This window comes from Microcaecilia unicolor, chromosome 3, assembly GCF_901765095.1.
Source record: "Microcaecilia unicolor chromosome 3, aMicUni1.1, whole genome shotgun sequence".
Classification (NCBI taxonomy): Eukaryota; Metazoa; Chordata; class Amphibia; order Gymnophiona; family Siphonopidae; genus Microcaecilia; species Microcaecilia unicolor.
Window position 1 is genome coordinate 204,591,657 of NC_044033.1, and position 27,583 is coordinate 204,619,239.

General features: G+C 49.2%; 1 protein-coding gene across 3 annotated transcripts in view; it reads right to left on the reverse strand.

Moving 5' to 3' along the window:
* SYNGAP1 (synaptic Ras GTPase activating protein 1) overlaps window positions 1-27,583 on the reverse strand; it is a 214,023-nt gene that overhangs the window by 95,198 nt on the left and 91,242 nt on the right. For all 3 annotated transcript variants that reach the window (XM_030197194.1, XM_030197192.1, XM_030197193.1), the window contains 2 exons: window positions 27,169-27,313; window positions 26,326-26,470 (listed from right to left, as the gene is read on the reverse strand). In XM_030197194.1, coding sequence (XP_030053054.1) covers window positions 26,326-26,470; window positions 27,169-27,313 — 290 coding nt within the window. The remainder of the gene's footprint in view (window positions 1-26,325; window positions 26,471-27,168; window positions 27,314-27,583) is intronic.

Genomic DNA, 27,583 nt, shown 5'->3' on the forward strand with positions numbered 1-27,583 from the left:
GGCTCTCCAGAGATGGCTTTACCCTCTACACGAAGATGGTAAGCACTAATCGCACTAAGGTGATTCCTTACTGAGTTGGTCTTGAGGCCAGACTCTGATAAGTGCAGAAGGTATTCAAGCAGGTTCTGTGCAGGACAAGAACGAGGTTCTAGGGCCTTGCTCTCACACCAAACGACAAACCTCCTCCACTTAAAAAAGTAACTCTTTTTAGTGGAATCCTTCCTAGAGGCAAGCAAGACACGGGAGACACCCTCAGACAGACCCAACGAAGCGAAGTCTACGCCCTCAACATCCAGGCCGTGAGAGCCAGAGACTGAAGGTTGGGGTGCAGAAGCGCTCCGTCGTTCTGCGAAATGAGAGTCGGAAAACACTCCAATCTCCACGGTTCTTCGGAGGACAACTCCAGAAGAAGAGGGAACCAGATCTGGCGGGGCCAAAAAGGCGCTATCAGAATCATGGTGCCGTGGTCTTGCTTGAGCTTCAGTAAGGTCTTCCCCACCAAAGGTATGGGAGGATAAGCATACAGGAGGCCGGTCCCCCAATGGAGGAGAAAGGCATCCGACGCTAGTCTGCCATGTGCCTGTAGTCTGGAACAGAACAGAGGCAGCTTGTGGTTGGTATGAGAGGCGAAAAGGTCCACCGAGGGAGTGCCCCACTCTCGGAAGATCTTGCGTACCACTCTGGAATGGAGCGACCACTCGTGCAGTTGCATGACTCTGCTCAGTCTGTCGGCCAGACTGTTGTTTACACCTGCCAGGTATGTGGCTTGAAGAAGCATGCCGAACTGGCAGGCCCAAAGCTACATCCCGACGGCTTCCTGACACAGGGGGCGAGATCCGGTGCCCCCCTGCTTGTTGATGTAATACATTGCAACCTGATTGTCTGTCCGAATTTGGATAATTTGATAGGACAGCCAATCTCTGAAGGCCTTCAGTGCATTCCAGACCGCTCGGAGCTCCAGGAGGTTGATCTGAAGATCTTGTTCCTGGAGGGACCACAGTCCCTGGGTGTGAAGTCCATCGACATGAGCTCCACACCCCAGGCGAGATGCATCCGTCGTCAGCACTTTCGTGGGCTGCGTAATTTGGAATGGATGTCCCAGGGTCAAATTGGTCCGAAGTGTCCACCAGTGCAGCGAATTGCGGCAACTGAGGGACAGGCAGATGACATCTTCTAGATTCCCGGTGGCCTGGCACCACTGGGAAGCTAGGGTCCATTGAGCAGATCTCATGTGAAGACGAGCCATGGGAGTCACATGAACTGTGGAGGCCATATGACCTAGGAGTCTCAACATCTGCCGAGCTGTGACCTGCTGAGACGCTCTGGTCTGGGAAGCGAGGAACAGGAGGTTGTGGGCCCTCGCTTCGGGAAGAAAGGCCTGAGCCGTCTGTGAATACAGCAGAGCTCCTATGAATTCCAGAGATTGGACTGGCTGGAGATGGGACTTCGGGTAATTTATCACAAACCCCAGCAGCTCCAGGAGGTGAATAGTGCACTGCATGGACCGGAGAGCTCCTGCCTCCGAGGTGTTCTTGACCAGCCAATCGTCGAGATATGGGAACACGTGCACTCCCAGCTTGCGTAGATACGCCGCGACCACCACGAGGCACTTCATGAACACCCGTGGGGCAGAGGTGAGCCCAAAGGGCAGCACACAATACTGAAAGTGCCGTGTCCCCAGGCGGAATCTGAGATACTGTCTGTGAGCTGGCAGTATCGGGATGTGAGTGTATGCGTCCTTTAAATCCAGGGAACATAGCCAATCGTTTTTCTGAATCATTGGTAGAAGGGTGCCCAAGGAAAGCATCCTGAACTTCTCTTTAACCAGGTATTTGTTCAGGCCTCTCAGGTCTAGGATGGGGCACATCCCCCCTGTTTTCTTTTCCACAAGGAAGTACCTGGAATAGAATCCCTGCCCTTCCTGCCCGGGTGGCACGGGCTCGACCGCATTGGCGCTGAGAAGGGCGGAGAGTTCCTCTGCAAGTACCTGCTTGTGATGGGAGCTGAAGGATTGGGCTCCCGGAGGACAATTTGGTGGAGGGGAGGCCAAATTCAGGGCGTATCCGCACTGCACTATTTGGAGAACCCACTGGTCGGAGGTTATTAGAGGCCACCTTTGGTGAAAAAATTTTAACCTCCCCCCGACTGGCAGATCGTCCGGCACGGACACTTTGATGGCGGCTATGTTCCCATGGATCCAGTCAAAAACCCGTTCCCGGTTTTTGCTGTGGAGGCGCAGGGGGCTGCTTAGGTGCACGCTGTTGACGGAAACGAGCGCGCTGGGACTGTCCCTGTGCCTGAGGCCTTCGGGCCGGCTGGGTGTACCTACGCTTGTTGTAGGCGTAGGACGCAGCCTGTTTGGCCCGGGAAAAACGTCCACCTGCTGAGGTGGATGCTGAAGGCGCCCGGTGGGAGAGCTTGTCGAGGGCGGTTTCCCGCTGGTGTAGTTGGTCCACCAACTGCTCGACCTTCTCACCAAAAATATTATCCCCCCGGCAAGGGACATCGGCCAGCCGCTGCTGGGTGCGGTTGTCCAGGTCAGAGGCACGCAGCCACGAGAGTCTGCGCATCACTATACCTTGGGCCGCAGCTCGAGATGCCACATCACAGGTGTCATAAATACCCCTGGACAGGAACTTTCTGCACGCCTTCAGCTGCCTGACCACCTCCTGAAAAGGCCTGGTCTGCTCCGGGGGGAGCTTGTCGACCAGGTCCGCCAGTTGCTTCACATTATTCCGCATGTGTATGCTCGTGTAGAGCTGGTAGGATTGGATGCGGGTCACGAGCATTGAAGATTGGTAGGCCTTCCTCCCAAACGAGTCCAGAGTGCGAGACTCCCGTCCCGGGGATGCCGAAGCGGTATCCCTCGAACTCCGTGCCCTCTTGAGAGCAGAGTCCACGACCGCTGAGTCATGAGGCAATTGAGGCCGCATTAACTCTGGGTCTGAGTGGATCCTGTATTGGGACTCCACTTTCTTGGGGATGGTGGGATTAGATAAAGGTCTCAACCAGTTCCGAAGCAGTGCCTCTTTGAGGACATTGTGCAACGGTACCGTGGAGGACTCTCTTAGGTGGTGATGGATAGTCGAGGACCTCGAGCATCTCAGGCCTCGGCTCATCCACAGAGACCACGGGAACGGGAATGCAGATAGACATATCCCTGACGAAGGAGGCAAAGGAGAGGCTCTCAGGTGGCGAGAGCTTCCTCTCCGGTGAGGGAGTGGGGTCGGAGGGTAGGCCCACAGACTCCTCTGAGGAGAAATATCTGGGGTCCTCGTCCTCCTCCCACGAGGCCTCTTCCTCGGTATCGGACATGAGCTCCTGTAGCTCAGACCTCAACCGGGCCCGGCTCGACTTCGAGGCACCGAGTCCTCGGTGGCGTCGTCGAGCGGTGGACTCCCGCGCCGGCGGGGATGAAGCTCCCTCCATCGATGTCGACTCCACCTGCATGGCGATCGAGACCGGCGCCGCAAGCGGCGTCGGCGTCGAAGGCCTCAGCACCGGGCTAGAGCACGCCGGTGCCTCCATCAACGCCAGCACAGTCTGGCGCATCAGCCCTTCCAGGATCCCCGGAAGGATGGCTCGGAGGCACTCGTCAAGGCCCGCTGTCGAGAAAGGCGAGGGGGCCGGTGAAGGTGCCGGTGCCAGAATCTGCTCGGGTCCAGGAGATGGCACCGAAGTGCCTGTGCCCTGACGCAGCGATACATCTACCACCGAGGGGGAACGCTCCTCCCGGCGCTGTCGGTTCCTCGGCGTCGAGTCATCCTTGGAGCCGGAGCTGGTAGCCACATGCGCCGTGGGCGACCGATGACGGTGCTTTTTGGCTTTCTTCCGGTGCCCGTCATCGGCGCTTGGCGGTACCGAAGAGAAGGAGTTAGATCCCCCTCGGCCTCGAGGGATCGGGTCCGACAGGGTTCGGTCCCGATGGCCCTGGGTAGAGGGAGTGACCGGGGCCGATTGCCCGCGCGGCCACTCACCCCTGCCATCTCCGGAAGACCGGCGGGCCAACGGAACCTGTGCTCCTGGGGTCAGTGCCGTCGGTGCCGATTTCGTCGACATCGGTACCGGTACCAAAGATCCGGCCGTCGACACCGATGCCGTCGAAGTCGACGTCGAAGGGCCGGCGCAAGTTCCAAAAAGACGGTCCCGTAGAACTTGCCTCGCCAACTGTGTCCGTTTTTGTAAACCGAGACACAAGGTGCACGTCTTGGTATCGTGCTCCGGCCCGAGGCACTGAAGGCACCAAGCGTGAGTGTCGGTCTGCAAGATATGCCGGCCGCACCGACCACACTTCTTAAATCCACTTGGGACCTTCGAGGACATCGATGGAAAAATCGCGTCGGCGGTCAAAGTCGTCGATGGTGGCGGTAAAAAGCACACCCGAAAAATAAATCAACCGCGCGGGGCCGCAACGAGGCGCCCCCCGCTAGATGTACGAGGGGAGATAAACAAAGTTTGTTTTGGTTTTTTTTTTAAAAGGAAAACAAAACTAAAGAAACAACGAATAAGAAAAAAAAATTTGCGTCAAAGGCGCGATCCGGTTTCTGGGGCTGAGAGAGAGACGAACACGGCTCTCTCCAGCGCGGAAAAGAAAAGACTGAGCGGGAACGGTCGCGCACGGGCAGGAAGACGGTGGGCGCATGCGCGGTGGGCGTGTCCTGCGTGCGGGACCGCCCGCAAAGTTTTTGTTCCGGTTGGTGGGGGCTGCCGTGGACGTCAACCTAGTCGTGAGAACAAGCAGCCTGCTTGTCCTCGGAGAACCGTGTTTACTCACAGTTAACTGCAGATCAGAGGTTGTGCCCCACTGGCAACGAGTCTCCCTGGTACTAAGATTAGCAGTAGCTCAGAGCTGGCAGAATGGTGTACAATGCCCTCTTTCAGCAACATTCAAGGTAAGAACTACGTTCTGTAACGTATCTAACACACAAAAGGGATCTAAAATGGACTTACAAAAAAATGGCCACTACCTCGTGGACTACCGGAAACAAAACAGGGCACACTCTGACCCAGTAGGCAGGGGGAAAAGCACCATGGGAGAAGAGCCTACCAACTACCAACATCGTGAGACTGTAACACAAGCTAGTGAAATCACGGAGCCCAACACCCTACACCCACCACAATGCAATGCTGATGTGACCCTGTAGTGCACCCAAGAGCCACATCTGACCCAGGGAAAGGCTGTGAGAGGATCGAACACATTCTGCTGTCATGGAGATGGGTACGGAATTTGAGGGTGGCATAGAGGCTGGGAAATAAGGTTTTTGCAAGTGGGTTTTTTTTGGTGGGAGGGGGTTAGTGACCACTGGGGGAGTCAGGGGAGGTGATTCCCGATTCCCTCCGGTGGTCATCTGGTCATTTAGGGCACTTTTTTGGGACCTGTTCATGAGAAAAAAGGGTCCAAAAAAAGTGTCCAAATTCTCGCTAAAAACGCCTTTCTTTTTTCCATTATCGGCCGAGCATGCCCATCTCTACTCGGCCGATAACCACACCCCAGTCCCGCCTTCACCACGCCTCCGACACACCTCCATCAACTTTATTCGTTCCCGCGACGGAGTGCAGTTGAAGATGACCAAAATCGGATTTCGATTATACTGATTTGGCCATCCACAGGAAATGGATGCCCATCTCCCGAACATGGGCGTTTTTCTCCTTTCGAAAATAAGCAGGATAGCCTCTTTCTCCTCACCATTTAACTATGCTGATAGTCATTTGGTTTGATTTCAACAATATTTTTTTTTAATGAATGGAATACATTGTTGGGATCCTAAGATTGTGTTTTTAAACAATATCTGTGCCTCATGTAAATATTTAACCTTTTCAACCTGGTCTTTTTAGTATTTTTCTAACTAATTTCCTCATTTTATCTTGCTGCAAGCCATCCACCCACAAAATTTGTCCAGTTGTAACAAATACACCTGCTGAAATATACATACCCAGAGAACAAGGTTTACAGTAATAGATATAGCTAAGAACCTGGTCTGGTGTAATACATTTTCCCACAGAGCAAGACCTGCTGTAATACACCCACCCATGGAGCTTTCCCTGCTGTAATACACTCACAGACAAGTACTGCTGTCTCCACAGAACTGGTTCAGTTGTAATACATACACTCACAAAGCAAGAAGGTATGGTGACCAAACAACTTACCAACTATTTGAATACGTTCTCAATACTTCACGACTCCCAGTCAGGATTTCGGTCTAACCACAGTACAGAAACAGTACTAATTACTCTCATTACCAAATTCAAACAAATGATCACAACTGGCAAGAACATACTACTCTTACAGTTTGACATGTCTAGCGCCTTTGACATGGTTGATCATGGAATACTACTACACATCCTCGAATACTTCAGAATTGGAGGCAACGTTCTCAATTGGTTCAAGGGATTCCTAACCACAAGATCATACCAAGTGGCATCTAACTCAACTACATCAGCCACATGGATACCTGAATGCGGAGTTCCACAGGGATCCCCCCTCTCGCTGACTCTATTCAACTTAATGATGATACCTGTGGCCAAATTACTATCAAACCAAAACCTCAACCCATACATATATGCAGACAACGTAATGACCTACATCCCATTTAAACAAGATTTAAAGGAAATTTCCAATGACATCAACCAAAGTCTGCACATCGTGCATTCATGGGCGGATACATTTCAGCTGAAACTTAATGCAGAAAAAACCCAATGCCTAATACTCACCTCTCAACACAATACGAACAAATTCACCACCATTACCACACCAAACCTGCCCCTTCCAATATCGGACACCCTAAGAATCCTTGGAGTTACCATCGATCGACATTTAACTCCTGAGAGCCGTGCGAAAAACACAACCAAGAAGATGTTCCACTCAATGTGGAAATTAAAAAGAGTAAGACCTTTCTTCCCAAGATCCGTCTTCCGAAACCTGGTACAATCAATGGTGCTCAGTCACCTAGACTATTGCAACGCACTCTACGCTGGCTGTAAAGAGCAAATAATCAAAAAACTTCAGACAGCCCAGAACACCGCAGTCAGACTCACATTCGGCAAAACAAAATATGAAAGCGCTAAGCCCTTATGAGAAAAGCTACACTGGCTCCCACTTAAAGCGAATGCTACATACCTGTAGAAGGTATTCTCCGAGGACAGCAGGCTGATTGTTCTCACTGATGGGTGACGTCCTCGGCAGCCCCTCCAATCGGAATCTTCCTAGCAAAGTCCTTTGCTAGCTCTCGCGCGCCCGCGCGCACCGCGCATGCGCGGCCGTCTTCCCGCCCGAAACCGGCTCGAGCCGGCCAGTCCAGTATGTAGCAAGACAATACACTTCAAGGGAAGACACAACTCCAAAGGGAGGCGGGCGGGTTTGTGAGAACAATCAGCTGCTGTTCTCGGAGAATACCTTCTACAGGTATGTAGCATTCGCTTTCTCCGAGGACAAGCAGGCTGCTTGTTCTCACTGATGGGGTATCCCTAGCCCCCAGGCTCACTCAAAACAACAACCATGGTCAATTGGGCCTCGCAACGGCGAGGACATAACTGAGATTGACCTAAAAAATTTACCAACTAACTGAGAGTGCAGCCTGGAACAGAACAAACAGGGCCCTCGGGGGGTGGAGTTGGATCCTAAAGCCCAAACAGGTTCTGAAGAACTGACTGCCCGAACCGACTGTCGCGTCGGGTATCCTGCTGCAGGCAGTAATGAGATGTGAATGTGTGGACAGATGACCACGTCGCAGCTTTGCAAATTTCTTCAATAGAGGCTGACTTCAAGTGGGCTACCGACGCTGCCATGGCTCTAACATTATGAGCCGTGACATGACCCTCAAGAGCCAGCCCCGCCTGGGCGTAAGTGAAGGAAATGCAATCTGCTAGCCAATTGGATATGGTGCGTTTCCCTACAGCCACTCCCCTCCTATTGGGATCAAAAGAAACAAACAATTGGGCGGACTGTCTGTGGGGCTGTGTCCGCTCCAGATAGAAGGCCAATGCTCTCTTGCAGTCCAATGTGTGCAGCTGACGTTCAGCAGGGCAGGAATGAGGACGGGGAAAGAATGTTGGCAAGACAATTGACTGGTTCAGATGGAACTCCGACACGACCTTTGGCAAGAACTTAGGGTGAGTGCGGAGGACTACTCTGTTATGATGAAATTTAGTGTAAGGGGCCTGGGCTACCAGGGCCTGAAGCTCACTGACTCTACGAGCTGAAGTAACTGCCACCAAGAAAATGACCTTCCAGGTCAAGTACTTCAGATGGCAGGAATTCAGTGGCTCAAAAGGAGGTTTCATCAGCTGGGTGAGAACGACATTGAGATCCCATGACACTGTAGGAGGCTTGACAGGGGGCTTTGACAAAAGCAAACCTCTCATGAAGCGAACAACTAAAGGCTGTGCTGAGATCGGCTTACCTTCCACATGGTAATGGTATGCACTGATTGCACTAAGGTGAACTCTTACAGAGTTGGTCTTAAGACCAGACTCAGACAAGTGCAGAAGGTATTCAAGCAGGGTCTGTGTAGGACAAGAGCGAGGAGCTAGGGCCTTGCTGTCACACCAGACGACAAACCTCCTCCACAGAAAGAAGTAACTCCTCTTAGTGGAATCTTTCCTGGAAGCAAGCAAGATGCGGGAGACACCCTCTGACAGACCCAAAGAGGCAAAGTCTACGCTCTCAACATCCAGGCCGTGAGAGCCAGGGACCGGAGGCTGGGATGCAGAAGAGCCCCTTCGTCCTGCGTGATGAGGGTCGGAAAACACTCCAATCTCCACGGTTCTTCGGAGGATAACTCCAGAAGAAGAGGGAACCAGATCTGACGCGGCCAAAAAGGAGCAATCAGAATCATGGTGCCTCGGTCTTGCTTGAGTTTCAACAAAGTCTTTCCCTCCAGAGGAATGGGAGGATAAGCATACAGCAGGCCCTCCCCCCAATCCAGGAGGAAGGCATCCGATGCTAGTCTGCCGGGGGCCTGAAGCCTGGAACAGAACTGAGGGACTTTGTGGTTCACTCGAGATGCGAAGAGATCCACCAAGGGGGTGCCCCACGCTTGGAAGATCTGGCGCACCACTCTGGAGTTGAGCGACCACTCGTGAGGTTGCATAATCCGGCTCAGTCTGTCGGCCAGACTGTTGTTTACGCCTGCCAGATATGTGGCTTGGAGTACCATGCCGAGACGGCGAGCCCAAAGCCACATGCTGACGGCTTCCTGACACAGGGGGCGAGATCCGGTGCCCCCCTGCTTGTTGGCATAGAACATGGCAACCTGGTTGTCTGTCTGAATTTGGATAATTTGATGGGACAGCCGATCTCTGAAAGCCTTCAGAGCGTTCCAGATCGCTCGCACTCCAGGAGATTGATCTGTAGACCGCGTTCCTGGAGGGACCAGCTTCCTTGGGTGTGAAGCCCATCGACATGAGCTCCCCATCCCAGGAGAGACGCATCCGTTGTCAGCACTTTTTGTGGCTGAGGAATTTGGAAAGGACGTCCCAGAGTCAAATTGGACCAGATTGTCCACCAATACAGGGATTCGAGAAAACTCGTGGACAGGTGGATCACGTCTTCTAGACCCCCAGCAGCCTGAAACCACTGGGAGGCTAGGGTCCATTGAGCAGATCTCATGTGAAGACGGGCCATGGGAGTCACATGAACTGTGGAGGCCATGTGGCCCAGCAATCTCAACATCTGCCGAGCTGTGATCTGCTGGGACGCTCGCACCCGCGAGACGAGGGACAACAAGTTGTTGGCTCTCGCCTCTGGGAGATAGGCACGAGCCGTCCGAGAATCCAGCAGAGCTCCTATGAATTCGAGTTTCTGCACTGGTAGAAGATGGGACTTTGGGTAATTTATCACAAACCCCAGTAGCTCCAGGAGGCGAATAGTCATCTGCATGGACTGCAGGGCTCCTGCCTCGGATGTGTTCTTCACCAGCCAATCGTCGAGATATGGGAACACATGCACCCCCAGCCTGCGAAGCGCCGCTGCTACCACAGCTAGGCACTTTGTGAACACCCTGGGCGCAGAGGCGAGCCCAAAGGGTAGCACACAGTACTGGAAGTGGCGTGTGCCCAACTGAAATCGCAGATACTGCCTGTGAGCTGGCAGTATCTGGATGTGTGTGTAGGCATCCTTCAAGTCCAGAGAGCACAGCCAATTGTTTTGTTGAATCATGGGGAGAAGGGTGCCCAGGGAAAGCATCCTGAACTTTTCTTTTACGAGATATTTGTTCAGGGCCCTTAGGTCTAGGATGGGACGCATCCCCCCTGTTTTCTTTTCCACAAGGAAGTACCTGGAATAGAATCCCAGCCCTTCTTGCCCGGATGGCACGGGCTCGACCGCATTGGCGCTGAGAAGGGCGGAGTGTTCCTCTGCAAGTACCTGCTTGTGCTGGAAGTTGTAACACTGAGCTCCCGGTGGACAATTTGGAGGTTTTGAGGCCAAATTGAGGGTGTATCCTTGCCGGACTATTTGCAGAACCCACTGATCGGAGGTTATGAGAGGCCACCTTTGGTGAAAAGCTTTCAACCTCCCTCCGACTGGCAGGTCGCCCGGCACTGACACTTGGATGTCGGCTATGCTCTGCTGGAGCCAGTCAAAAGCTCGCCCCTTGCTTTTGCTGGGGAGCCGCGGGGCCTTGCTGAGGCGCACGCTGCTGACGAGAGCAAGCGCGCTGGGGCTTAGCCTGGGCCGCAGGCTGTCGGGAAGGAGGATTGTACCTACGCTTACCAGAAGTATAGGGAACAGTCTTCCTTCCCCCGAAAAATCGTCTACCTGTAGAGGTAGAAGCTGAAGGCTGCCGGCGGGAGAACTTGTCGAATGCGGTGTCCCGCTGGTGGAGAGACTCTACCACCTGCTCGACTTTTTCTCCAAAAATGTTGTCCGCACGGCAAGGCGAGTCCGCAATCCGCTGCTGGAGTCTATTCTCCAGGTCGGCGGCACGCAGCCATGAGAGCCTGCGCATCACCACACCTTGAGCAGCGGCCCTGGACGCAACATCAAAAGTGTCATAAACTCCTCTGGCCAGGAATTTTCTGCACGCCTTCAGCTGCCTGACCACCTCCTGAAAAGGCTTGGCTGCTCAGGGGGAAGAGCATCAACCAAGCCCGCCAACTGCCGCACATTATTCCGCATGTGTATGCTCGTGTAGAGCTGGTAAGACTGAATTTTGGCCACGAGCATAGAGGAATGGTAGGCCTTCCTCCCAAAGGAGTCTAAGGTTCTAGAGTCTTTGCCCGGGGGCGCCGAAGCATGCTCTCTAGAACTCTTAGCCTTCTTTAGGGCCAGATCCACAACTCCAGAGTCGTGAGGCAACTGGGTGCGCATCAGCTCTGGGTCCCCATGGATCCGGTACTGGGACTCGATCTTCTTGGGGATGTGGGGATTACTTAGTGGCTTGGTCCAGTTCGCAAGCAATGTCTTTTTCAGGACATGGTGCAAGGGAACAGTGGACGCTTCCTTAGGTGGAGAAGGATAGTCCAGGAGCTCAAACATTTCAGCCCTGGGCTCGTCCTCCACAACCACCGGGAAGGGGATGGCCGTAGACATCTCCCGGACAAAGGAAGCAAAAGACAGACTCTCGGGAGGAGAAAGCTGTCTTTCAGGAGAGGGAGTGGGATCGGAAGGAAGACCCTCAGACTCCTCGTCAGAGAAATATCTGGGATCTTCTTCTTCTTCCCACGAGGCCTCACCCTCGGTGTCAGACACAAGTTCATGGACCTGCGTCTGCAACCGCGCCCGGCTCGACTCCGTGGAGCCACGTCCACAATGGGGGCGTCGAGAGGTAGACTCCCTCGCCCGCATCGGCGAAGCTCCCTCCGCCGACGTAGTCGGGGAGCCCTCCTGGGAGGTGGCCGCAGTCGGCACCGCACGCGGTACCGACGTCGGGGACCTCACCCCAGGCGATGGGCCAGCCGGCGCCACGCTCGACGGTACCGGAGGCGCAAGCACCGCCGGTACCGGAGGGGTAGGGCGCAACAGCTCTCCCAGAATCTCTGGGAGAACGGCCCGGAGGCTCTCGTTCAGAGCGGCTGCAGAGAAAGGCATGGAGGTCGATGCAGGCGTCGACGTCAGAACCTGTTCCGGGCGTGGAGGCTGTTCTGGGCTGTCCAGAGTGGAGCGCATCGACACCTCCTGAACAGAGGGTGAGCGGTCCTCTCGGTGCCGATGCCTGCTGGGTGCCGACTCCCTCGGCGACCCAGAGCTCTCGGTGCCGACGCGGGGAGGGGACCGGTGTCGATGCTTCTTCGACTTCTTCCGAAGCATGTCACCGGAGCTCCCCGGCACCGACGAGGAGGACGTAGAATCCATCCGTCGCTTCCTCGGGGCCGAGACCGAAGGGGGTCGATCTCGGGGGGGCTGTACCGCAGGAGCCCTCAGGGTAGGAGGAGACCCACCCGAGGGCTCACCGCCACCAGCAGGGGAATGGACAGCCCTCACCTGCACTCCACTCGATGCACCACCGTCCGACGACATCAGGAGACGAGGTCCTGGTACCACCGACGTCGATGCAGCTATCCGATGTTTCAGCGCCGATGCAGAGGGCCGATGCCTCGATGCACTCGATGCACTGGCAGCCAAGGAAGAAGGTCTGGACGCTGATGACGTCGATGCACACGATGACCCCGGTGCCGATGCCGACGAAGAGCCCGAGAACAAAACGTTCCACTGGGCTAATCTCGCTACTTGAGTCCGCCTTTGTAAGAGGGAACACAGACTACAGTTCTGGGGACGGTGCTCGGCCCCCAGACACTGAAGACACGAAGAGTGCCTATCAGTGAGCGAGATTACCCGGGCGCACTGGGTGCACTTCTTGAAGCCGCTGGAAGGCTTCGATGTCATGGGCGGAAAAATCACGCCGGCGAAGTCAAAATCCGAAATAACGAATTTGGAGCACCAAAACTTTAAGGGAGAAAAAATCTCGACCGAGGCCGAAAAGAGGCCTACCCCGACAACGAAAGAAAACTTACCGGGGCAAAACTGGAAATACGGGAAGGGGCAAACGAAACCCAAGGGGGTTTCCGGAGCACTTTCCGAACGAAAATGAAACTTTTCCGAAGAAAAACACGTCGATTTAGATAACGGACGCGCGAGGTCGACTCTCTGGGGCTCGACACGACAAAAACACAGCCGTACCGAGTGCGGACGAAAGAAGACTGGCCGGCTCGAGCCGGTTTCGGGCGGGAAGACGGCCGCGCATGCGCGGTGCGCGCGGGCGCGCGAGAGCTAGGAAAGGACTTTGCTAGGAAGATTCCGATTGGAGGGGCTGCCGAGGACGTCACCCATCAGTGAGAACAAGCAGCCTGCTTGTCCTCGGAGAATGAAAGCATCACGTTCAAGATATGCACCCTAGTTCACAAAATCATCCACGGAGAAGCCCCAGCCTACATGTCGGACCTGATAGACCTACCACCCAGGAATGCTAAAAGATCATCCCGCACATTCCTCAATCTTCACTTCCCCAGCTGCAAAGGTCTAAAATACAAACTAATGCACGTGTCAAACTTTCCCTACCTGAGTACACAGTTATGGAACGCACTGCCGCGCAACTTAAAAACGGTCTAGAAACTAACTAACTTCCGTAAATTCTTGAAGACCCATCTCTTTAATAAGGCATAAACAAACGTAGTAACATAGTAGATGATGGCAGAAAAAGACCTGCACGGTCCATCCAGTCTGCCCAACAAGATAAACTCACATGTGCCATTTTTTGTGTATACCTTACCTTGATTTGTACCTGTCTTTTTCAGGGCACAGACCGTATAAGTCTGCCCAGCACTATCCCCGCCACCCAACCACCCGCCCTGCCTCCCACCACTGGCTCTGGCACAGACCGTATAAGTCTGCCCAGCACTATCCCCGCCTCCCAACCACCAGCCCCGCCTCCCACCACCGGCTCTGGCACAGACCATATAAGTCTGCCCAGCACTATCCCCACCTCCCAACCACCAGCCCTGCCTCCCACCACCGGCTAAGCTTCTGGGGATCCCTTCCTTCTCAGCAGGATTCCTTTATGTTTATCCCACGCATGTTTGAATTCCGTTACCATTTTCCTCTCCACCACCTCCCGCGGGAGGGCATTCCAAGCATCCACCACTCTCTCCGTGAAAAAATACTTCCTGACATTTTTCTTGAGTCTGCCCCCCTTCAATCTCATTTCATGTCCTCTCGTTCTACCGCCTTCCCATCTCTGGAAAAGGTTCGTTTGCGGATTAATACCTTTCAAATATTTGAACGTCTGTATCATATCACCCCTGTTTCTCCTTTCCTCCAGGGTATACATATTCAGGTCAACAAGTCTCTCCTCATACGTCTTGCAATGCAAATCCCATACCATTCTCGTAGCTTTTCTTTGCACTGCTTCCATTTTTTTAACATCCTTCGCAAGATACGGCCTCCAAAATTGAACACAATACTCCAGGTGGGGCCTCACCAACGTCTTATACAGGGGTATTAAAACCTCTTTTCTTCTGCTGGTAACACCTATCTCTATACAGCCTAGCAATCTTCTAGCTATGGCCACTGCCTTGTCACACTGTTTCGTCGCCTTCAGATCCTCAGATACTATCACCCCAAGATCCCTCTCCCCGTCCATACCTATCAGACTCTCACCGCCTAACACATATGTCTCCCGTGGATTTCTACTCCCTAAGTGCATCACTTTGCATTTCTTCACAATGAATTTTAATTGCCAAACGTTAGACCATTCTTCTAGCTTCCGCAGATCTTTTTTCATGCTTTCCACTCCCTCCGGGGTGTCCACTCTGTTGCAAATCTTGGTGTCATCCGCAAAAAGGCAAACTTTACCTTGTAAGCCTTCGGCAATGTCACTCACAAATATATTAAATAGAATCGGCCCCAGCACCAATCCCTGAGGCACTCCACTTCTCACCTTTCCCTCCTCCGAGCAAACTCCATTTACCACCACCCTCTGGCATCTGCCCGTCAACCAACCAACTAATGTAAATGTATGCATCCTCTCCACAGATATTCAGAACTGTTTTATAATATTTGCTTGCTTATAATTCTACTATGTATAATTCTACTATGTTACCCAAGATCTTTTCTGTACACTAAATGTCTATTTTGTAATCTATTTCCACTACTCATGATATATTGTAAGCCACATTGAGCCTGCAAAGGGGGGGGGGGGGGGAAATGTGGGATACAAATGCAATAAATAAATAAATAAATAAGATTAAATTTAGTCATACCTCTTCATTTCCTTTCCTTGAGTCCTGACATTGCAGTCTGAACAATTGGGTTGTGTCCCTTTTCTACCAGCAGATGGAGGTAGAGAATTGAGTTTCCCTGTGACATCACTGGTATATGAGCTGATGCCTCCTAGAATTCTACAATATGCCACTGCCAAAGCAGCATAATTAGCCTATACAATGAATTATATGCATCAACTTGAGAGCGATGCAGAGAAACCTAATGATTCCAATGTAGCTGAGTCTTCCAGAGTCGATCTCAGACTGGTATGGCAGGACTCAAGGAAAAGAAATTAACAGGTATGACTAAATTTCACCTTCCTTACCATCCCTGCCATATCAGTCGCCCCCCTGACTGATGGCTCTTCCAAAGGCTGAATGGTCCCTGAATAAAACATCAAACCTGTAGTGCTTCATGAAGGAATGTAACGACAACCAAGTCACTACCCTACATAGGTCCTCAGGTGACACCTGCAAGCGGGTACAGGAGGTCCTTAGGCCCCTCGGTACCTGTTTATTCTAAAATATTTACGCTGCCTTGTTGGTTGCTTTGATCTAACGAGCAATGGATTAGTTGAAGGCCATTAAACCCTTATGCAGTCTATGGAATAGTACAAACAGGAGGTCTGACAGATGGAAGGAATTAGTTTCCTATAAGTAGCAAAGTAAGACTCTCCCCAAATCCAGCTTGTGTAGCTTCTTAGAGTGCATATCCGAATGCTGAGCCTCAAGGGTTCATAAGGAACAGGAAGATTATCTTTGGAAGAAAGGACAGCACAATGTGAATTGAGACGGAATCCTTTGAAAAGGACAGGAACAGGTTACAGCAGGATAAAGCCTGCAACTTGGAGACCCTACATGCTGAAGCAATGGCAACTAGAAAGACTGTCTTAAGTGTGAGGTCCTTCAGAGAGGATGTTTTTAATGGCCCCGACAGAACATTAAGTATGATATTTAGATCCTAAGAAAGCAACATGGGCCTGATTTTTCTTTCTTTGGGGGGGAGGGAGATGCAGGCAAGCTCTCCCTTTCAAGAAGTGCACAATGTCTGCCTATGCTGCCAGGGAGAGACCACAAATCTTTCCTTTGAAGCAGGCTAGCATCATTACCTGTACCTTCAAGGAGCTTAGGGTCAAACCCTGCTCAACCCCCCTCTGGAGGAACTCCAGAATGCCCAAACCCTGCACCTTCCAAGGCAAGAGGGAGTGGTCTACACTCTAGTAATCAAAGGTCCTCCAGACACACATAGGCCAGTGAAGCTGAAGATTTACAGGCTGTGAGCAAGATGGAAATCATAGAGACTAAACGTCCATGTCTCACAAAGCGCTACCTCTCAAGGGCCATGTGGACCTGCCAGCAGCCAGATGAGATCTGCATACCAAAGCCACTGGGGCCAATCTGAAGCAACTAGGAGGACTAGAAAGGGATGGCAAGCTGCCTTCAGCAGTACTCTCCCAATCAGAGGCCAAGGAAGATAGATGTAGAAGAGTTATCAGGGCCACTCCTGCACCACAGCACTGATGCCAGCTAAGCCATCTTTTCTTCTGCGACTGAATAACAGATCTGCCTTGGCATTGTGTCTTAAAGCCACCAAATCAAAAAAAAAAAAACAGCCGCCCCTCCCCCCCCAGTCCATTAGAAGTTGTAAGGCTGACAGACTAAGCTGTCACCTGCCCGGATCCAGAGTGGACCAGCTAAGAAGTCCGCTTGGACGCTGTCCTGGCCTGCAATGTGGACCGCCAAAAGCACAAGATGCCTCTCTGCTCAATGACAGATGGCCATTACCTTCTGTGCCTCAGCCTAGCTCCTGGTTCTCTCCAGCTTGTTGGCATATGCCATCGCCATAGCAATGTCCAATATCACTCAGACCACTCTCCCTTGCAGGAGCGAAAAGAACTCCAGAAATACCAGGCAGGTGGTCCTTATCTACAGGTGACTGTTGGATCAGTACCACTGTGCCACCTGGGAACCACAATGAGTTTCACAGCCCATTAGGATGGCATTGGTAGTCACCGCAATCCACTCTGGAGGTTCCAGAAGAACACCCCACAAGAGGTGGGGTGAGTGGTCTTACCAGGTCAGGCTCCTTCAAACAACAAACGAGAGGGGCAATCTGGCCTTGAAATCCTGGCGTCCCAGAGATCAATGCAATGGAGTGCTGCTTGGAGAAGTCTCATCTGTGCTCATGTCCATGGAACCACCTCCAAGGTTGCTGCAATCAATCCTAGCAGCTGGAAGTAATCCCAAGCCCGCAGGGCCTGCATCAAGCACAGCTTGTGCATTTGATTCTGCAGCTTGAACAACCCCTCCTCTGTGAGGAAGACAGTCCCCTGCATTGTCAAACAAGATTCTCAGGTACTGCAAGCGCTGGGAAGGAACTAAGTGACTTTTGGGCAGATTTACCACCCAGCCCAAGCACACCAAAAGCTGAATCACTTGCAACATGGCTGACCTGGATTCCTCTTCCAAGTCAGCTCTGATTAGCCAGTTGTCAAGGTAGGCCTCCACTACCACCATCACCTTTGAGAAAGTGAGTGGCAACAATTGCAAGGCCAAATGGCATGGCTCAGACCTGGAAGTGCTGGCCAGGATGCTGAAGCACAGAAAACACTTACCATCTGCCGGTAAGAGTAGAGAAATACTGGACAGTTCCAGAAGTCACCAGCCCATATCATTAGAAAACTTGGTTCTCTACCTCCATCTGCTGGTAGGAAAGGGACATAATACAATTGTTCAGACTGGTATAGCAGGGATGGTAAGGAAGTACTGCTGTAATACACCTACAGAGCTGGTCCAGTTGAAATACATACAACCAAAGAGAAGTCCTACTAATACAAAGTCATTTATCTAGTAAACTGAGCTGGTTAAAATTCTCCTCCTTTAACAGAATATGTGAGCTTAAAAGCAACATAGGCATCTATGTTGCCTTTATAACACATAAGAACCCACATCCTCATTGATCCTGTTATATATCTTTCTTCATTTTTTAAATAAAATTATCATACATTATCTCATTCCAAATATTTTAAACCAAGTGTTGTACTTATCTTAATGGATAGAGTATAAATAAAGGCAACCTCCCAACATGATTGTGTTTTGGTTTATCTGCGTCAGGAAAAGGCTCCTTAAGCCAGCCTCAAACCATCTTCATGAAGTGAATCAACATGTTACCTATTTTAAAATGCTAACATGTTGATTCATTTCATGAAGATGGTTTGAGGGTGTATTGAGGAGAAATTAGGTCCTACCTGATAGTCTTCCCAGCTATTTCAGAACCTGTGGGATAGTTGTGTCCATCATTCAGCATGTGGAGATAGAGAGCTGAAAACTGAGCTGAGACATCTCTCTGTTGGCATCCAGTTCAGCTCCTCAGTACTTACGCAGACAAACAGTAAGGAGAAACTCAGAATAAACACAACAACCTTAAACAACTCGCTAACCTAACACTTGTGGACCTCTCTCATCTCTGGACAACTTGTAGAGAACAAGAGATGTGCAGGAAGCACCATGCAAGATGACAGACATTATTTGACCCATTACTCTGCATGACTAAACATCTCAGAAACCTTGGGCAGGTGTCTGGAATAATGGGAAGGACTAATGGAAAGAAAATTATGAGGCAAGACTTAATTTCTCCTTCCATTATGTACCTTCCCACTATTTCAGAACCTGTGGGATGTTCAAAAACAATCCCTAGAGTAAGTAGGATCCTGGTGCCACTGCCCTGAGGACCAAAGCACCAAAACTGGCTTCTGAGCGTGTCAAAATGTCCACTCTGTAGTGTTTGGCAAAGATTTGCAACATTGACCACGTCGCTGCCTTGCAAATATCTGCCACAGACAGTAAGGTAGTCTCTGTCCAGGATGTCGCTATTCACCTTGTAGATTGAGCCCACAAGGCCTGAGGAGCCTGCTTCCCTGCAAGCAAATAAGCTAATGCGATAGTCTCTTTCTTTCAGCCACCTAGCAATTGTGGGCTTTGAAGCCAGGAGGCCAAGCTTCTGTTTACCAAAAAGCACAAACTTGCAAAACTCATTTGTGACTTCCAGACATTTAATGAGGACTGAACGCACATTGAGAAGCTTCAAGGAAGAATACTGAGCCTCTTCGTCCTCTCTTAGAATAGAAGCTCCGCAGATTGGTAGAGATGAAATGCTGATACAACTTTCGGAAGAAAGGAAAGAACTGGGCACAGGGAGACCCTGACTGTCCCTGCTTCAATAAATAGGCCTGATGTAAGAGCAATATAAACTCTGGAGAAAACAAAGATCCTGATGCAGCTGAACGTTGTCAGGCCCTGAGGCTGTAAAATGGAGGCAGCACTCTATGCATGATCAGTCAGAGGTTGCTCCATACTTCCAGCTGGCCCTGACAAAATGGCGCCCATTCCCACACTCTCTTGCATCAAACTACGCAACGGCCCTGCAAGAGAGCCCGAAGACCTTGGGATATTCAGCTGCTGCACCAAATCCAAAGATGTGCTGCTACCAACCATTTCCTCCACGTCCTGTGGAATTCCTGGTTTGCATGCACTGCAACACCCTGACACTGGCGGGTCCCACAGCGGGAACACTTTTCAACTGCCTCTGTGGGACTCACCATTCACCCCAACTGTCACAAACGCAGCACGTGTCCCATGTAGTGAGTCAGGATCCCTCCCCTGCACCAAGTAGAACTTGCAGCCCTCTAAGCAATTCTGAGTCAAACTTCAGATTTACCTCAGCTAGCTGCTCCCCCCAAACTCAGAGTCTCCACAAGTCTTATCACAGACAAGACAGGCTCAGGACTGATACTCTGTCCCATGCTCTCCGGCAAATCTTTTCTTCTTTCTTTTGTTTTTTTTAAATTTTATTTATTTATTTGTTACATTTGTAGTCCACATTTTCCCACATATTTGCAGACTCAATGTGGCTTACATAGTACCAGAGGGCCTTTGCAGGCTCTGGTGTGAACAAATACAAGGTGTTGTCGTGGTAAGGTAAAGTTCATGTGGTACAGCCAAATTAGGGAATCGTAGAATGGAAGAGTTGTGCTATGTCCATTGCGTGCTTTAGTTTGGTCATGTTGCTGAGATTGGGCATTTAGGTCGGAAGTTTAGGTGGTTGTACGTCGTTTTCAAGGCTTTAGGTAATGCGTTCCACAGTTGTGTGCTTATGTAGAAAAAACTAGATGCATAAGTTGATTTGTATTTAAGTCCTTTGCAGCTTGGGTAGTGCAGATTTAGATAAGTTCATGTTGATTCAGATGTATTTCTAATTGGTAAGTCGATAACTCGGGACTTCTCCGTAGATGATTTTGTGGACCATGGTGCAGATTTTGAAGGCAATGCGTTCTTTGATTGGGAGCCAATGTAGTTTTTCACTGAGGGGTTTTGCACTTTCAAATCGCGTTCTGCCAAATATAAGCCTAGCTGCCGTGTTTTGAGCGGTCTGAAGTTTCTTTAGGGTTTGTTCTTTACATCCCGCATAAATTCCATTGCAGTAGTCTAAGTGGCTTAGTACCATTGATTGTATCAGGTTGCGAAATGCTTCCCTCGGGAAGAATTGCTTCACGCGTTTAAGTTTCCACATTGAGTGGAACATTTTCTTTGTTGTGGATGTCACTTGGCTCTCTAGTGTTAAGTTACAGTCCAATGTAACTCTGAGGATTTTCAGGCTTTCTGAGAAAGGAAGGGTGTGATCTGGGGTGTTGATACTCATGGGGATGTCCATGCTGTGTTGTGATGAGAGGATGAGACAATGTGCTTTTCTTTATTGAGTTTTAGTTGAAATGCATTTGCCCATGAATCCATAATATTCAGGCTGAGCTTGATTTCGTTGGTGATTTCTGTCAGTTTCGTTTTGTAAGGAATGTATATTGTGACATCATCTGCATATATGAAAGGGTTAAGGTCTTGGTTGGATAAGGACTTGGCAAGTGGGGTCATCATTAAGTTGAATAAGATTGGTGAAAGCGGTGATCCTTGCGGTACTCCACAGTTTGCTTTCCACGGTGATGATATGTTTGAGTTGGATTTTACTTGGTATGTTCTTGTGGTTAGGAAGCCCTTGATCCAGTTAAGTATGTTTCCACCAATCCCAAACTTATCTAGTAATCTTATTAATATATTATGGTTTACCATGTCGAATGCACTAGACATGTCGAATTGGAGGATGTTTTTGCCTGTTGCTATATCCTGCTTGAATTTGGCGAGAAGAGTGAGTAATACTGTTTCCGTGCTGTGGAGGCGGCGAAAACCTGACTGTGATTCGTGTAATATTGAGAATTTGTTTATGAAGTCAGTGAGTTGTTTGGTTACCATGCTTTCCATCAGTTTAACCACCAGCGGGATAGATGCAATTGGACGGTAGTTAGTGATTTTGTTTGTATTTTTCTTGGTATCTTTTGGTATTGGGGTTAGTAGGATATTGCCATTTTCCTTGGGGAAGAGACCTTGCTGAAGCATGTAATTTAGATGGGATGTGAGGTCTGCTATGAAGCTGTCAGGGGCGGATTTCATTAGGTATCTGGGACAGGTATTTAGTTTACAGTGGATGTTGGAAAACCTGCTAATTGCCTGGGTAACTGTTTCGATGGTGAAGAGGGTGAAGTTTAACCAGGTCCCATCTGCCGGGTATTCTCCAATGGTTGGGTCCAATTCACTGAGGAAGTTTTCAATGTCGGTGTTATTTTGAGGTAGTGTGTTGCGTAGATTTACAATTTTTTCATTGAAGTACTTTGCAAGTTTATCTGCAGATGGGATGTCTGTATTCTTGGTCGTGACCAGATTGGTGTCCAGGAGTTTGTTCACAAGTTGGTATAATTTCTTTATGTCTTTGTAATCTGTCCCTATTTTGGTTTTATAGTATGATCTTTTGGCTTGTCTTATTGAGTATTTGTATTTTCTTTGTATTTGTTTCCATGTGTTGAGTGAATGTTCATCTTTTGTTTTACTCCATGCTCGTTCGAGTTTTCTGGTTTCAGTTTTTAACTTTTTCAGTTCATCATTGAACCATGGTGTCGAGTTATGCTTGCGTGAGGTTTTTGTTCAAAAGAGTGCATTTCGTCTAGTATGCGTTTGCATCTTTTGTCCCATTCTGTGAGGTATGTTGTGCTGTAAAAGCAGAGAACCACAGGAAACAGGGGAGAGGTAAAGAGAAGGAAGTAGTAAATACACAGAAGACCTCCAGATATGACTCTGCAGACTCAAGCCACCCACAAAACTCAATTGGAGACCAGTTGCCCAACTGGACCAGGAGCAAAGCACTCAGAACCAGAGGCTGAAAAGTGTGTCCATTCACCTGCTGGAGATAGAAAATACTGAGGAGCTGGACTGGATGCCAAGAAAGATACGTCTCAGTTCAATTTTCAGTTCTCTATCTCCACCTGCTGATTCAATGACACAACTATCTCATAGCTTCTGGAATAGTGGGAAGCTACGTAATAGAAAGAACCTTTTCCTGACGCAGACAAACTGAAGCATGATCATGTCGGGAGGTTGCCTTTATTTATACTTTGTTCATTAAGATAAGTAAAATACTTGGTTTAAAATATATAGAATGAAATAATGTATGATATTTTTTATTAAAAAAAGAAAAAAGATATATAAAAGGATCAATAAGGAAGTCAGTGTTCAACCAGTGAGATTTTGTTTGCTGAGCTCACTGTCTGAAGATCCATTTTTGTATAAAAAAAATGAAATGGACTGATAACTTGTTTCCACTGAATCATAAATGGATATTACATTAATATATTCAGCCTTTATAACACAGGTACCCAGAACCAACTCCAGTAGCACATATCTACTGTTCTACTCATACTGCTTGTATGTGCATGCTTATGTTATCTTCCTGTGAGCTATGCTGCTTAGAGCAAACCAGCTTCCTGCAAGGGCCATGTAATCTTTACCCCTATAGGCTGAATGATGCACACCCATTTCTTTCAGTCTAGCTGAGATTCTTGGCTTCATGTCCTAACCCAAAGTGTAATCTTTAAACCCATTGGTTATCTCAGAACCTCTAGTCCTTGTGGGTAACCTGCTGTAGTCCTCTGAGACAGAGATCTCCAACTTGGACTCAAAAAACAAGCCGCCTCATGGCTTTCATCCCCTCTCTACCCTTGTAAATTATATTGTCTTTTTACCACTTATTCAATCATCCATCCGCACACTTGCACTGACCCAGAATCAGTGTCCTGCTCTTAATTTCAACTATCTATATTAAATTTGTTGCCTTGCTTATTTGTAATAAAACAATTGGAAATTAAGAAAACAAGTATTCTCATATGGATATACTGATCTTGCTGTTTAATTACACAGCCAATACATATTTTGAGAACAGCATACCTGCTCTGAAGAAGATGTAAATGATTTGGTGTTCAATAAGTTTAACATGCAAATTTTATAACATGGGCATACATCACAACAGGGCCAGCCCAAGGGTATCTAATGCTCTAGAAAAACTTTCAGCCATGAACTGCCCTCCCCCCAGGGGTGGTTAAGGACTCTACCCCCTTCCATAGTTCAGCATCTCTCCTTCCTTTACCTGCCCCCTTCATACTCTAGAATCTTTTCTTTCCACTATGTACCCCCCCTAGGTCAGTGTTTCCCAAGTTGATCCTGGAGTATCCCCTTGCCAGATGAGAAAAAAGGGAGTAGGAAAAGTTGGCTCTTTCCAAACAACGAGGGAGACGCATATGTAATGCCAAATCTTTATTGAAGAACAATAACTGACTTGACACAGCTGCCTGCCTCAAAAATCTGTGTAATCTGATGTTTCCTTGTTGTAAGATATTAAAACAAGGAACCAAGAAGGTACTCTTGAAAATCCAAAACCGCTAAACAAGATATCCACAATGAATATGCATGAGATTGATTTGCATAGACTGCTTACATTGTATGCAAACCTTTCATGCATATTCAATGTGGGTATCCTGAAAACCTGATTGGCAAGAGGGTACTCCAGGAATGTCTTGGGAAACACTGCCCTCGGTGACCAGAATGTCTCACATATCCCCTTTCCCTCCCTCCTTCCCTACTCCTCCAGGTGGCCAGCATCTCCCCTTCCATTCCCTACTTCTCCAGGTGGCCAGCATCACCCCTTCCCTCCATCCCCCTCAGGTGGCTAGCATCTCCTTTTCCCCTTGAATAATTCCATGTGCCTGGGATTATTCAAGAGGCAGCCATATTATGCACTGCAGATTTATACACCCTCCCTCCCTTCTCCTCCCAAGGTTGCCAGCATTTCCTCTTCCCCTCCAAACTTCTTCCCCCCAGGTGGCCAACCCCTTCCCCTCCCCTCCCTCTCTCTCCTTCCCTCTCTCCCCAGGTGGCCAGCATCTCCCTCCCCCCACACCCAGGTAGTCAGCATTTCCTTATCATCTACCTCCCCCCAGGAGACTGCATTTCCCTTTCCCTTCTCTACAACCTTGCATGTGAACAGCATCACCCCTCTACTCCCCCTCCAGGTGGCCCGCATCTCTCCTTCCCCTCTATACCTCCTCCCATGTAGCCAGCAGCTCATCTTCCCTTCCCTACCTCCATTCCATGTCCACAATCTCCACCCCCCACTCTTCTGGGCCTCCTACCTCTGCTGCTGCTGCCCTATCTCCTCCTAGGCCCAAGCTGTAAGAAGACTGAGAACTGCATGGATTCTTAAAGCAAAGGCCCACACTCAAGCACTGCCATTTCCTGTCCACCTCTGATGCAGACTTCTTGTTGGGGGAAGTGGACCATGGAATGCTTGAGAGTAGGTCTGTGATTCAAGGCGCCTCACAGTGCTTAGTCTTCTTACAACTTTGAGCATGGGAGGAGAGAGAGTGGTGGCAGGCCCAGAAGGGGGAAGGGAAGGAAGGGGGGAGTCTCTCTCCCATGCTGGACCCAAGCCACAGACTCCCAAATGCTGATGCCCTAGGTGGATTCCTAGAGCCCTTTTCTATAACTGGACACCTCCATTTAGGTGTTCTAAAGCAGTGTTTCCCAAGTCCAGTCCTGGAGTACCCCTTGCCAGCCAGGTTTTCAAGATATTCACAATGAATATGCATGAACTTGATCTGCATACACTGTCTCTATTATATGCAGATCTTTTCATGCATATTCATTGTGGATATCCTGAAAACCTGACTGGCAAGCGGTACTCCAGGACTGGACTTGGGAAACACTGCTCTAAAGTCGAGAACATAAAAACAGTCATACTGGGTCAGACCAATGGTCCATCTAGCCCAGTATTCTGTTTCCAACAGTGGCCATTCCAGGTCACAAGTACCTGGCAGAATCCCAAATAGTAGCAACATTCCATGTTCTCGATCCCAGGGCAAGCAGTGGCTTCCCCATGTCTACCTCAATAGCAGACTATGAACTTTTCCTTCAGGAACGTGTCCACACCTTTTTAAAAACCTGCTAACTGCTGTTAGGAGCAGTAGGAGCCTATTCTATAATGAAGCCTAAGCACCCAGGTTCCATTATAGAATACTTGTATAACCCAGTATCAGCCCGCCTAACATTTAAGCACCTGCAATTACACCCGCCATAGAGCTGATGTAATGTGGCAGGGATATGGGTAACTTCTGGAATATTGTAAGTGGGAACCCCCATGCTCCACCCATATGTATGTCCCCCTTGCAAATAAGTGTCATGTAAGTTAAGCAGGTATCTAAAGAATAACACATTGGTAAGTGCACACATGCATGTGTAAGTGCTAGTTTTTTAGACATTTATGTAAGCAATGGGCACATAAATACGGGGGCCTAAATTACAGAATTGCCCTTATTGTGATACTTTTAACGGGTAAAAAAAGGTGTTTCCAGAAATGGAAATCAGCATGCGTACATTCACTAAATGTATGTTATAGTAAATATTTTTCATACAGAAACTACCCAGGACATTTCTCTTTGTAAATTAGTTACAAAAGAGTGCACTTGTTATCACACGGGAAGTTCTACTGTTATATACACTGCGACAGAGCTGGCCCTGTTATAATACACATATCCAGGAGCAAGACCTATGGTAAGAAATACTGCAACAGGGCAAGCCCTACAGTGAATACATACACTCGCATATCAACATATACATCCCCGCTGCATAAGCCTTCAGTGTTCAGCCCTCCAGTCCTCTTCTGTTTCTTAACCTACACGATGACATTATGGATAAACTCACCAATGAGAATTGACAATCTTGCAAAGTGCCAGTTCACAGCACATCCTGAGATTGGCTTGATGATCTGCCAACGTGGAGGAAGAACATCGCATGGGATCCACCTCACAGTTCTCTTCCGATTCATAAAGGGCTCGGATAAACTCGCCTAAAAGGAGAATCATACAAAAGAAGGGCGCTAGAAACCTCAGGAGGTAACCTAGTCCTTCCCCCAGTCTCAGAGCTCAATCTACTCTACCTAAACCATCCCAGACAGATGTTTATTGAATTTGTTTTTAAAACCCTGGGATGTTGGTGATTACATCATCTCCCTATCACCTCTACTGGTCCCACACAATTCACAGTGTACGCCCCTTCTTTCATCATTTCCCTCTTTTGCTCTGTGTCCAAAGACTTACTATAATAGGGAAAGCTGATCCAGTTTCTCTGACTTGGGATCTAGCCAAGATTTTCCACCCAGCAGGTTGAAAACCGCTTGAATTTGGAAGATATCTTTCCCCCGCAGCTATGTGCAAATGATTCCCTAAGAGTGTGAGAATAAAGCCTGAAACCAGGGAAGTTCTGCAGCATTGAATCAGAAATGGGCAGAATAGACTGACTTGAATCCTCAATCTCTGCTTCTGTGATTAGGGACAAGTTTGGTTTAGGCTTCATAAGAAACTGTCTATGAATCTTCTCCCTGGGTGAAACCTGAATTGTTTGGGGTTTTCTGTTGGTTGCTTAGAACTGTTTTGTTGAGAAGAAGCTGCTGCACTTATACAACGGCTGCCACCCTAGTAAAGGTCTACCACTTGAGTCTGGCTTCCGTGAGCTCCTTGCCTTCTCTGACCGGTCACGCACACTCACCAATAGCATCCTTGAGGTATTTCTGTCCAATCAGTTTCATGTATTCTTCTATGGCTTTTGTAGCGAGTGTGTTCTCGCGAAATATTAGGTGTTCTCTGTCCATGAATCGGTCAACCTCGGTCATGGCCATGTCAGACAAAAAATCCTGCCCAAGACAAGACATCAAGCTACAAACCAAGAGAATATACCACATCCCACCTATGGAGGCAAAACTCAATTTATAGGCACTAGGAAGATGTACAACACATATCCCACCCATAGGGAAGAAATCACAACAGGTACATCAGCATTATACACAACACACATTTCACCCATGGGATTTCAACCAAAATTTTGTACTTCAGGAAAATATATAACACACACCCCACCCATGGGACTCAGACCAATACACACACCAGAAAAAATACACAATACA